This window comes from Astatotilapia calliptera, chromosome 7, assembly GCF_900246225.1.
Source record: "Astatotilapia calliptera chromosome 7, fAstCal1.2, whole genome shotgun sequence".
NCBI lineage: Eukaryota > Metazoa > Chordata > Actinopteri > Cichliformes > Cichlidae > Astatotilapia > Astatotilapia calliptera.
In genome coordinates, this window is record NC_039308.1 from 43,831,071 (window position 1) to 43,843,199 (window position 12,129).

The 12,129-nt window shown below is 43.1% G+C and overlaps 1 protein-coding gene across 2 annotated transcripts; it reads right to left on the reverse strand.

Annotated features, from left to right (window-relative positions):
* Positions 1 to 99: 99 nt before the first annotated feature.
* LOC113026329 (RNA/RNP complex-1-interacting phosphatase-like) lies at positions 100 to 11,007 on the reverse strand. 2 transcript variants are annotated; one of them, XM_026174987.1, is made up of 10 exons: positions 10,945 to 11,007; positions 9,268 to 9,598; positions 8,601 to 8,676; positions 8,379 to 8,510; positions 7,960 to 8,083; positions 7,438 to 7,498; positions 7,313 to 7,359; positions 3,424 to 3,499; positions 1,996 to 2,127; positions 100 to 823 (listed from the first exon to the last, which is right to left on the reverse strand). In XM_026174987.1, exons 2-10 carry the CDS (start codon positions 9,303 to 9,305, stop codon positions 472 to 474), a joined length of 1,038 nt encoding a protein of 345 aa, XP_026030772.1. In that variant the 5' UTR covers positions 9,306 to 9,598; positions 10,945 to 11,007; the 3' UTR covers positions 100 to 471. The 2 variants fall into 2 exon arrangements, with proteins under 2 accessions (XP_026030772.1, XP_026030773.1); XM_026174988.1 differs by lacking the exons at positions 9,268 to 9,598; positions 10,945 to 11,007 and adding an exon at positions 9,071 to 9,219.
* Between the last annotated feature and the right edge of the window lie 1,122 nt (positions 11,008 to 12,129).

Here is a 12,129-nt window from a genome sequence, read left to right on the forward strand (position 1 = left end):
ATTTATCTCACAAACAGGAGACTGAAGACAGAAACGTGGACGACTGTCCACAGTTCAGTGAGCTCACAGACGCCCGACAGAGCGCTCAAGTCACACCACTTCATACCAGTTTATAATTTACTGACACACAACATTTTCAGCTTTCATTTAATAAAACAAGCACACAAACAACATGTTTCATTTTCTTCTTATTCACTCATGAAAACATGAAACTTTAAATCACTCTCCACTCTTCACCTTGAACTCTGACCTTCAGACATGTGGCACACACACACGCACATCAAATGTCAGTCTTGGAAGCTAGAGCGAGGTTATCAAAGTAATAATGACGACATTTGAACTGCGCTGTGATTGGCTGAAGTGGACTTCAGCAGCGTTAATTTTAATTCCTGTTTAAATATTCTCATTCAAACACTAACATCCTTAAAAGGCCACATCACCTCAGTCCATTCTTCTTCTATCAAATAAAATCTAGTGGTCGTATCCGCTTGCTCTGCCTCCCCGTATGTGTCTGCTGTCGCTGTGTCTCATTTGTGGCCCCGCCCACTCTTCCTCAGGCACTCCATAGCCTTCAGCAGTCCAGCGTGGTGAGTAGCGAGGGAGGATCGGAGGAGGAGGAGTTCTCCACGTGTCCAGCGTTGTGGCGCCTGGCCTCCACTGAGGGTTCCCCACACGGCTATCCTCCAAGTGTGGCGGTCTCCTCCACTGATTATCCGCCTGAGGACGTGTCCATCGATACGGGTTGAGCGATGGTGGAGGAGGGGGGAGAAAGTCACCCTGAGGAGGGCGGTGATGAAGGTGGACGTTCCCTTGTCGTGGAGGTCTTTTTTCATTTGAAAAAAAAAGAAAATATTTTTATTCATATTTTTAAATATATGGAAAATTGATAATTTTTTTGTTTTATTTAAGAATACACACACACACACACACACACACACACACACAAGATTATATTTCAATCATTTAACCCTTTAAGACCTACCATAGAACCAAGTCCGCCAGAGCTAATATTATATTTTTACATGGTGTGGTGCCATTTTTGGGAACATTTCAAGTTGATATACATCAATACAACCATTATAGCCCAAATTTCAATAATATGTATGCATTAAGTGCATAGTAATTACATAAATTGCAGAAAAGTGCAATAAACTACAAAAAAATTAAAATCGTTTTTGTTTTTTTAACATATATTTCTAGTTAGAGAAATTTAAGAGGCTTATCCCTCAAAACTGTAAATACAAAAAAGTTGCACAAAATAGTTTCCACCACAGGAAATTTATTTTGAGTGTCTTCATAGTTTTATTTTTGAAATACACCAATTTTTATATACTGCAGGAAAAACGAAAATAAATATTATAGTGTAAATTTGCAAAAAAAACAAAACACCATATGCATCAAAATAAACTATTTCCAGCAGTGTAATATGAGTCCTAAGCATCCCAGAAACGATACAGAAAGTCATAAAGTCAAACACAACTTTTAAAAACACCAGTATAGGCTCATGAGGCCCTGATGGTAAAAAAACTACATTTCCGCAAAATGACGTCACGTCCGGTTTCGGGCAGGTCATGGCGGACATGCGATAGTTCGCGCTGATGGACGTAGGTAGTGTTATGAACAGCTGATCGGATCGGCAAAGCGTGTTTCTGGAATATTATGTTTTTGTTGCTGCAAGTGCTTTTTATGCAGTCTTTGCAAAGCTATACGTGGAAGGAAACTGTGACCTAGATGTAAGTACAACTCCTCCGGTTTCATATGCAAAAAACATTTACTGCGCTAGCTCACGTGGTTGCAGTGCTACAAGGATTTAAAAATAGTTACGCAAAACGGAGGATGCCCGCTTCGACCGGCTTTAAAGGGTTAAAAAACTTTATTCACTTCTGTAATGAGTGAATTTGAAAGCAGCAGGATGTAATGATGATTCTCTGACGTTTATTAAACTTGGTTCCTTCCTTCTATGACTGATGAACATATTCAGGTGTGTCGTCCTACCTGTGGTGCCGGGACTTTTGAGCGTGTTCGCGCCTCTTCTGATCGCAGTCATCACTTGGCAAGCTGGAAAGCGGGCGATGAACAGCTTGACCTCTCATTGGCTCCTGCTCCACCTCCTCCATCCCTTCGTTACTGTGACAATGGACCAGAAAGAGTCAGGAACCAATCAGAGCGCAGCAGTTAGTCGGCATGACGACTCAGAGCAAGACGAAAATGACAACTGTAAATACAATTTCTAAAGGCGAGCTTAGACTGTGGTTAAAAATATATCAGATATGTATTTCTAATATTTTATTTGTACTGTAATAAATAACCAAATAAAATTGAAGAACATTCGTTTTTCCTCAAAAGAAACTTTCACAAACATTTTGAGTATGGAAATGTGTTGATTGTTCTTTGATGAATAATTTGAGATATTTACATTTTTAAATGTTTTTGTCGTGTTTTAGTATTTTTTCTCTTCATTTTTAATATTTTTATTATTTCATAGCATCCATCCATCCATTCACTTCCGCTTATCCTTTTCAGGGTCGCGGGGGGCGCTGGAGCCTATCCCAGCTGTCATAGGGACAGAGGCGGGGTACACCCTGGACAGGTCGCCACTCTGTCACAGGGCCAACACACAGGGACAGACAACCATTCACGCTCACACTCACTCCCACATTCACTCCTATGGGCAATTTAGATTTTTCAATTAACCTATCCCCACTAACTGCATGTCTTTGGACTGTGGGAAGAAGCCGGAGTACCCGGAGGGAACCCATGCAAACGCATAGCAGTTAAACACAAATATTTTAAAATATTCTATGAAAACTTCTGCACCATTTAAATATTTTGAATTCATTCTGATTATGAAAACACATGAAGGGAATTTCTGTTGATATTTTACAACATTTTAAACTTCCTTTAACCCTTATATTCATAATTTATACTGTAAAACAGTCCAAGTCCAACTTTTTTTGCGCCCTGTACCAGTTTATGTCCGACAATATTTTCACGGATTGGCCTTTAAGGTGTCGCAGACAAATACAACAAAATGAAACTAGTACCGGTATTAAAAAAAAAAAAAGATTTATTCGTAACAGACGGGAAAAGACCCAGAGAAACCGAGTTAACGATAAAAACAACTTAAAAAATAACGATAAAGACCCCCAAAAATCCCAAAAAAACATACATTTCACACCCGAGCCTCAACTCTCGCGGCCTGGTACCAAACGCCTCATGGACCAGCCCCGGGGCTGGGGACTGCTGCTGTAAAATATTTGAGACTGTTTAATATTCTTTTTTTTTTTTGGCTGTTATTTGATTTTTTTGTTTGCTACAAAAAAATTAAAGTTGAAATATTTTTGTCTTTAGGATATTTCTAAAGAGTCTATCTGTTGATTTTGAATAATTCGTGTGGGTGCAGTGAGTGGGGGGGAGCCTCACCTCCTCCTGCGCCCGTGCTGCAGGTCATGCAGGTAGTTCTGCCTCTCGATGGCGTGACCGCGGGACAAGTTAAACACTGCAGAGAGAGACGATGCTTACACATGCTTCACACGTGAAATATGAACAGTGTTGGGAAGGTTACTCTTCAAATGTATTTCACTACAGATTACAGGATACATGGCCCAAAATGTATTTTGTAACGTATTCAGTTACGTTACTCAATGAGAGTAACGTATTCTGAATACTTTAGATTACTTAATATATTATCATGCTTTTTACAACTACATGAATGTACTATTGCTGTGTGATTTATTACTATTACTGAAGGTTAGTCGCCATACCAATACCGACTAGATTTTTAAATCTTAATACAAAATGAGTAACAGTAGGTGGACATTAGGTAAGGCTGCACTTTTTGCAGCGATCTCGTAAAACTATTCCACGCGTATATAAAACAGGTCCGTGGCTCCGAACCGTAGTAAAGGGACCTCTGGCTAATACGTCGGGTTCGTGTCGGGCTCGTAGCCGAAAAATAGCTTTACCGTATTTCCCGGACTACAAAGCACACCTGAATATTAGCCGCACAAGCTAAAATCAGGGGAAAATCCTGTTTTGTACATACATTAGCCGCACCTGACTAAAAGCCGCAGGTGTTTCAATGTTGACTTATCATATGTAAGAGCATATGCACAAAGGGAATTGTCAGGAAAGAGATGGCTGTTTGGAGACACACCCCTTTTATTAATATTTTGAAAAACAAGTTATGGGTACATATTTGCATAACTTTTTAGGTATATGTACAAGTAGCGGTAATTACAAGTACGAAACATGTACTGTGCTTCATAAATGAGTAACAAATGTAGTACATAACAATAACCTACAGCACACCAGAAAAATAGACTCAGGTGCAGTGACATGGCTTTAACAAGAAGAAAAGTCAGTCATTCACCATCTTCCTGCGCACTAAAACCACCAAAGTCCTCTTCTCCAGTGTCAGATACAAACAGGCTCAGGATGGCTACGTCATCCACTCTCAGCTTCTTTCCTTCGTTGTCACTTTCAAAACCAAAGAAATCCTCGTTGTCAGTGTCGGAGTCGAACACCCTCTGAAGGGCCGTGGTGGTGTCCTCCTCTCCATCATGCAGCAGTCCAGCCCTTCGAAATCCGTTGGTGATCGTGGATGTTTTCACACTTTTCCACGCTGTCAGAATCCACCGGTGGAGTTGAGCATAACTTGCTTTTCGCAAGTTTATCGCCGCTCGTCATCCACGACTCCCGCTGAACGCGTAGCGTTAATTTGAAGTTTGTTTTTCGCGTTACTTGTATGGCACTATGTTGCCTGGCGGATGGACACGTGACCAACATACCACTCTTGAACCCCGATCCTTCCGCCAGGCAACGTAGTGGCGTACAACAGCGGAACAAACAAAACAAATCGTCTTACGATATGACAAAAATCATGGACAATCCATAGAAAAGCTGCACCTGACTAAAAGCCGCAGGGTTCAAAGCTTGTGCAAAAAGTAGCGGCTTATAGCCCGACAATAACGGTACTTTGTTGTCTGGGTCAACTTTGCTAGCGAGAGACAGAGAGAGGCGTTGAAAGGCTGCTCCAACGGAACTTATTGTTTCGGAGGAAAACACGAGCACAGCGTACAGTCGAGTCGAGTCCACAGCCTCTCTGTGTGAGGATCTAAACGTATTCTACGCTAGATTCGACACAGCGAACACCATGAGACCGGACAGTGTGCGCACCGCGGATGACGTCAGTGCGCACACTGTGTCTGAGGAGGATGTGCGGAAGTGCTTCAGGAAGGTGAACGCACGCAAAGCTACTGGTCCGGACGGGATTCCCGGCCGCGTCCTCAAGTCATGCGCGGCTCAGCTGGCTGGAGTGTTCACACACATCTTCAACCTTTCCCTCTCTCTGTCTGTAGTCCCAGCCTGCTTCAAAATGGCCACCGTCGTCCCTGTACCCAAATCCTCCACCATCTCCTCATTGAACGACTGGCGACCTGTAGCCCCGACCCCCATCGTAAGCAAATGCTTCGAGAAGCTGGTCAGGGACTTCATCTGCTCTGCACTACCCGACTCACTGGACCCTCTACAGTTCGCATACCGCCACAACAGGTCCACTGATGATGCCATAGCCCTGACACTACACACTGCCCTGTCACACCTGGAGAAGAGAGACACGTATGTGAGAATGCTGTTTGTAGATTACAGCTCAGCATTCAATACCATCGTTCCCTCGAAGCTGGACAGGAAACTGCAGGATCTAGGACTGAGCAGCTCCCTCTGCAGCTGGATCCTTAGCTTCCTGTCTGACAGACGCCAGGTGGTCAGACTGGGCAGCATCACCTCATCCCCCGTCACACTGAACACTGGTGCTCCACAGGGGTGTGTACTGAGCCCTCTCCTGTACTCACTCTACACCTACGACTGCACAGCCACTAACAGCTCCAACATCATTGTGAAGTTTGCGGACGACACTACAGTGGTGGGTCTTATCACCAACGGTGATGAGACGGCTTACAGGGAGGAGGTCAGCGCCCTGACCCACTGGTGTCAAGACAACCATCTCACCCTCAACGTCGCAAAGACAAAGGAGTTGATAGTGGACTTCTGGAGGTGCAGAGAAGTACACACCCCCATCACCATCAGCGGCGCTGCTGTGGAGAGAGTGAGCAGCTTCTGGTTCCTTGGTGTACATCTGGCTGAGGATCTTACGTGGTCAGTACACACAAACAAAACAGTGAAGAAGGCGCAGCAGCGCCTCTTCTTTCTCAGGAGACTGAAAAGATTCGGCATGAGCCCCCGCATCCTCAGGACCTTCTATCACTGTGCCATTGAGAGCATCCTCACTGGATGCATCACCACCTGGTACGGCAACAGCACCGCCTACAACTGCAAAGCTCTCCAGCGAGTAGTGCGGTGCTCTGAACGGATAATTGGAGGTGAGCTTCCCTCCCTCCAAGACATCTACAGGAAGCGCTGCCTGAGGAAAGCGGGGAGGATCATCAAGGACTCCAGTCACCCCAGCCATAAACTGTTCAGACTGCTTCCATCAGGAAGGAGGTTCTGCAGCATCCGGTCCCGAACCAGCAGACTGAGAGACAGCTTCTTCCACCAGGCCATCAGACTGCTGAACACGTCATAGACACCTCAGCTTCACTACTGGAACTTCAACATTATGCACTCCACACTGTATATAAATGCCACTTGTTTTGCACATATTCAACTCTGTATATTTTATATATTTTATTATTATTATTATTTTTTTTTTTTTTACTATTTAATTTGTAAAAATGTGTATACACAGACACACACACACACACACACGTAGGAAAATATTTAGTATACACATCCAGAAATGCATATACTATTATATATTGTACATATATTTATTAGTTTCAGGTTGGCCATTCTTGTATTTTGCTCGTTTGTGTTGTTGTGTTTGCACATCTCTGTTGCTTGTGGGGCTCGCACACAAGAATTTCACTCGCATGTGCTGTGCCAGTGTGCCTGCACATGTGATGTGACAATAAAAGTGATTTGATTTGATTTGATTTGAGTCTTAACAGCTTACTTACAACTGGGCTCGTCAGGCACTCTTCTTGGCTGCAGTGGTTATTATTCTATTTACATGCTTCCAGCTCTCGTTTCTGGTGGGTCATTTGTTGAATAATAATTTTAAAAAATATTTCTTCACGTCATTATGCGGCTGCAAGTAGTGGTGACATGGGCCGTGAGATTGAGAAACAGGCATTTGAGCCTCTTAATGTACTCATGTACTCATATGTTGTATTTTAAATACGTAACACCGATACATGTATTCCATTACTCCCCAACACTGAATATGAAATATGGACACAAGAAGCCGACTCACGCTGCACCGCCTCCCTGGGGTCCATCCCATCCACGTCAATCAGATACCTGCAGGTGACACGTGGCAGTTAGATCCCGCCCACACCCTTGAGTCCAGCCAACCAGCAGGCTTAAGTTTGTACATACCTGCAGATCAGGTACCCGGTACGGTTCAGGCCGTGGGTGCAGTGCACGCCGATCAGCTTATCTGCAGGAGACACAAGCCACAGTTAGAGCTCAGATCGCACTTCTTCTACTGTGGTTTCCTATTAAAGGACACAATGCCAATCGCACACGATCTCATTCATGCAAAGCCTAAAAGTCATGTGACCACAGCCAGCATGACGGGTTTGATTGAAGTAGGAAACCAGCAGCTCCTCGTCATGTGACTGCTTGAAATCTGACCAATCAGCTGCCTGCGAGCCTGAAGTCCCAGCAGACTTCCTCCTCCTCCTCATCGGAAGAGGAGGAGAGCTCCTGTGAGACAGCAGCTGATTAAAATGCTCAGAGCTGATTTTCTTCCCAAAAGTCCCCAAATCTAAAATCTGAGCAGCCTCAAATCTGCAAAACATGGCAGTCATGCAGGAGCAGCAGAGCAGCAGGAGGTGAAGGAGGAGATCAGACTTAAACCTGTGTCAGCGAGGGAGGTTCACAGTAGCTTGCTCTCACCGTTCTCCTTATTCTCCCGCAGGAAGCTGCAGACGGCGCGTTTGAAGCTCAGGATGGTGTCATCACTGGGAACCTCGTGACCTCGCGTGAAGATCTTCACACACAGCAGGGACCTGGGAATGTCCTACACACACACACACACACACACACACACACACACACACACACACACACACACAGTTTACTTTATCATCATCAGAAAGCTGCAGTTCCTCTAATGTCCAGATAAGGCTCTGAAAGAGAATGAACGCCTGGAGAAAATCCATCTTTTATATACATTCTGTGGGATAAGCAGTGCGTCTGTCTGTGTGTTCGTGTGTGTCTGTGGTCAGGTGGAATAATAGCAGCATAATCAATAACACTGATCAGTAAACACAGACTTGATCGATTTGTCTATAAATGCAAGATCTTGTGCTCACCTCGAGCCTGTAGTAACGTGTGGTGAAAGTGAGGTCGATGATCAGCCCAAGCTCCTCCTCCTCGCTGCTGACAGCATCTAGCAGCTCCCAGGGGCCAAACACATCAGAGTGCGGCAGCTGGCGGTTCAGAGACTGCACAGAAGAAGAAGAAGATGATGATCATGATCATGAGTGACGCTGAGCGAGGCATTTGTGGGGAGGAAGCTCAGATGACACACTGACCTGCTTCAGAGGAACTTTGAAGGCGATGAATCGAGTCCCGCGGAGGCGTTTTCCAACCGGCGAGTAATCGAGCCACCTGCAGGACACGAACAGTCAGTCAGCATTGTCATGGAAACCTGAAGATGCCCGATTCTTACTTCTACTGCCGTTACTCTCACCTGAGAGAGAACTTTCACATTAACATCTCAGTTTAAAGATACGGTTATAGATGTTCAAAGACGTTCCCAAAATAACAGTGAACTTCCATGTAGCTTTCCTGTAGCTCTTTTAAATAACTCTTTATTTACTTATTTCACACACAGCTGAATTTTTTAAAATAATCTTTAGAAATAATCCACTCGTGTTTCCTTTGCAGGCGTGGCTGCTTGATGATCACAGATTACACATGAACGCTCAGTGTAAAACCCTTTAAACGTCACATCGGTGACGTCATTATGATCATGCGCTAGATGTTTATTTTTTATATTTACCTGCGGGTCATTATTTGTTTACGTGTGTGATGATGTAATCGCGGTTACTCGTAAGACCGTGCGCTGGTCATGAGGTCACACAGCAGCAGACTGGAGGCTCTCAGGTTCATGAAGCTGTTATTAATAACCGTCTTTGTAATAAACCCCGGACTCTTAGTTATACCTGTGCATGCACGGAGCTGTAGGCTGACACGCACCTGTCAGGTATGCCGTTCTTCTTCGCGGATCTGGACATGTCTCCACTGCTAGACGTTAGAAATAAAAGAGTAAAAGCTTGAACCCAGCGGAAGTCCGTCTCTGACCACGTGTCTCTGCCACGGCGACTCGGAGCCGGACCACAGCTCCTCCGCCGCTGTGTCGCTCCGCTCGGGGGTAAAAAGGCGGATTAGGTTATGCTGTGCTCTGGACGGTGTGCGGTGTCACGGAAAGTTGGAGCAGTGTCGCAGCACCAATACTGCCGGCGCACACGGATGACGCAATGACAGCCGCTCTGGCGCCTACCTGCCGCCAGACGTCGCACCTGAGAGACTAATCACAGACAGAGGATACGAAAAATAAATGATCTCAGATCAATCCAGGTTATTCCGGATGAAAACAATAAGATTTACTCTTTTAAAAAAGAAATGTGGAACAGCTGTTTTCAGAGGAATATTTCTAGTGCTTGTCCTTTGTTAACAAAGACGGAAATATTGTAATCTCAGAATAAATTTTGACACACTTCATCAGACAACATTATTAAAAATTATAGCAAATTCATTATACTTTTTGGAACATTATATTATATTATATTTTTACATTAATAAACATCTCATCCAGGAAAAAAAAACAAAAACAAAAAAACAAAAGCAAATAGTAGAAACAGGAGTTCTGATGTGATCTTTGTGGTTTTGAAGTAAAGACAGTGTTGAAACAGTTTCAGGCATTTATAGAAAATAAGCAGCAGTTATGGTTTAGTTTCCCGGATTAGTCTTTCCTAAAATCTGGTGTCTTAAAATTTTGGCTGAGGCGTCATTTTGACTCCTAAAAGTTTCTGATGATCATGTGCATCTATCAAAGTGTCACTGTGGTACACACCAGGGGCTATTGTAGGATCAAAGCTTTGGGGGTGCTGAGCACCCAGACGGCTTGTGAAATGGGACGGTCTAGCCTCCGTTGCGCTGCCCAGGTTGCCTAGCAACCATAACACTAACAACTGGAAACGTTTCATACAGCTTTATTTGACAGAAATGAAGGAGAAAATCTTTTGTTCGTGTGTTTGTTTGTTTCTACATGAGCTTTGATTTGATAAGTATCAGAGGCTGAGACCACGGGACTGTGAAATCATGATTATTGGGCTTCACTTCTGTACTGAACAGTCATTTAAGATTAGCTAGTAAATAACAATTAGCTGATGTTGTTCATGAGACTCAAAGTCATCTCACTTTGGTAATGTAAATATAATATGGCCAATATTAAAGTTATAATTTCAATCATTATTAGTTATTACAGCAGTAAATGAACTCTGTGTCAAATACTGAGCTTCAGTAAAGATTCAAGCTGCATTTGTTTATATTATTTATATTTTCTGTCACCTTAAATCTTCACTCAAAGACAGGTTTCTTTGACACTGTATATATATAACTGTGTTATATATATGAGAGACAAATATTGTTCTTTTAATATGTTGGCATTACTAAATTTGTCTCAGTGCTTACTTTAAATATCCATAAAATCATCACATTCTCTGTAAGATTAACGTCAACTATTGAACCAAATTAGTACAAACATCGCTAATGTCACATAACTTTGCCGACATGTGGCTAACAGTAATGTTTTAATGTTCTTCGTTATTAAACATTCACACATAAATAAGTGACATAATATTCAGTACTTACTTTTAAAAGTTTACTCTTCGGCTGCCCCTCTTCCGCCGTTTTTTTTCCGGCAAAACTATCCACACCAGGGGCGATTTTAGCCCATTTTTGGGGTTGCTTCAGCATCTCCAAAAATGAATCAAAGCACCCCCAAAGATTTCTTACTTTTTTTGACAATATTTGCTGTTTGTGTGACACACTGCTAAAAATATAAAAAGCATACAGTACGTAATTGAGATGGAACATTTTAACAACAAAAGTATGTATAACCCCCCCCCCCTCCCAAAATGGTTTGTTCCAGCTCTCCCCTGTTCTGGCTCTAGCGCCGTTGCTGCCAGAGCGATGGTGGCTGAGACGCAGCGGAGCAGAGGTGTGAGTGCCTGGCTTAAAACAGGACATATTAGCTGCATTTAACCTTCTGTTACTCTTTATATAGTTGGTAGGAGTCAGACCATGTTTCTTTTTACTGAAAAACATTACACCAGGTAACCAGGGTGTAAAAAAAACTTGTTTTCCAGCGATGTTTGCTACCCGACAATTTGTCCTACACTGCAGTAAAATCAGTGACATTTGAAAACCTAAAACTTAAAATTGTCCGTAGCCTGCTGTTGTTACCACTGTCCTGTTTTAAATCGATACTAACTAGCTAACTGACCGAATGCCCATTAACCTTAGAACTCCTGTTGTGTGTGTGTGTGTGTGTGTGTGTGTGTGTGTGTGTGTGTGTGTGTGTGTGTGTGTGTGTGTGTGCGTGCGTGCGTGTGTGTTTTGGGACCACCCTGGGGCGCACACATGTCAGTGCGCCCCAGGGTGGCTGTGACTACAATGTAGCTTGCCAGCACCAGTGTGTGAATGTGTGGATGACTGGATGCCTAAAGCGCTTTGGGGTCCTTAGGGACTAGTAAAGCGCTATACAAATACAGGCCATTTACCATTTTTTTTGTACAGAGAGACAGCCAGGTTCATAATGGATATAAGGAAGTTGTTTTTGTTTTTTGTTTTGTTTTTTTTAAAAAGGAGCCACATTCAGGTAAAAGTGTAAAATCAAACGATCCGTCAATCAAGAATAATGTTGGATCAGTGTTTCAATATTTATATCTTTTATTAGATATTCATGTGGTTTGGTTATTTTCCTTTTGGTTGAAAGTAGACTGAGAGAGGACTTTGTGTTAGCGATTTTAATAGTATTTTTTCATATTAATGTAA

Coding starts and splice junctions, on each gene's coding strand:
- LOC113026329 (XM_026174987.1), bottom strand. CDS start 9,305: ATGTCCAGATCCGCGAAGAAGAACGGCATACCTGACAG. Junction 8,511..8,600: donor TCAAAGTTCCTCTGAAGCAG/GTCAGTGTGTCA, acceptor TCTTCTGTGCAG/TCTCTGAACCGCCAGCTGCC. Junction 824..1,995: donor CAAAAGTCCCGGCACCACAG/GTAGGACGACAC, acceptor AAATGAAAAAAG/ACCTCCACGACAAGGGAACG.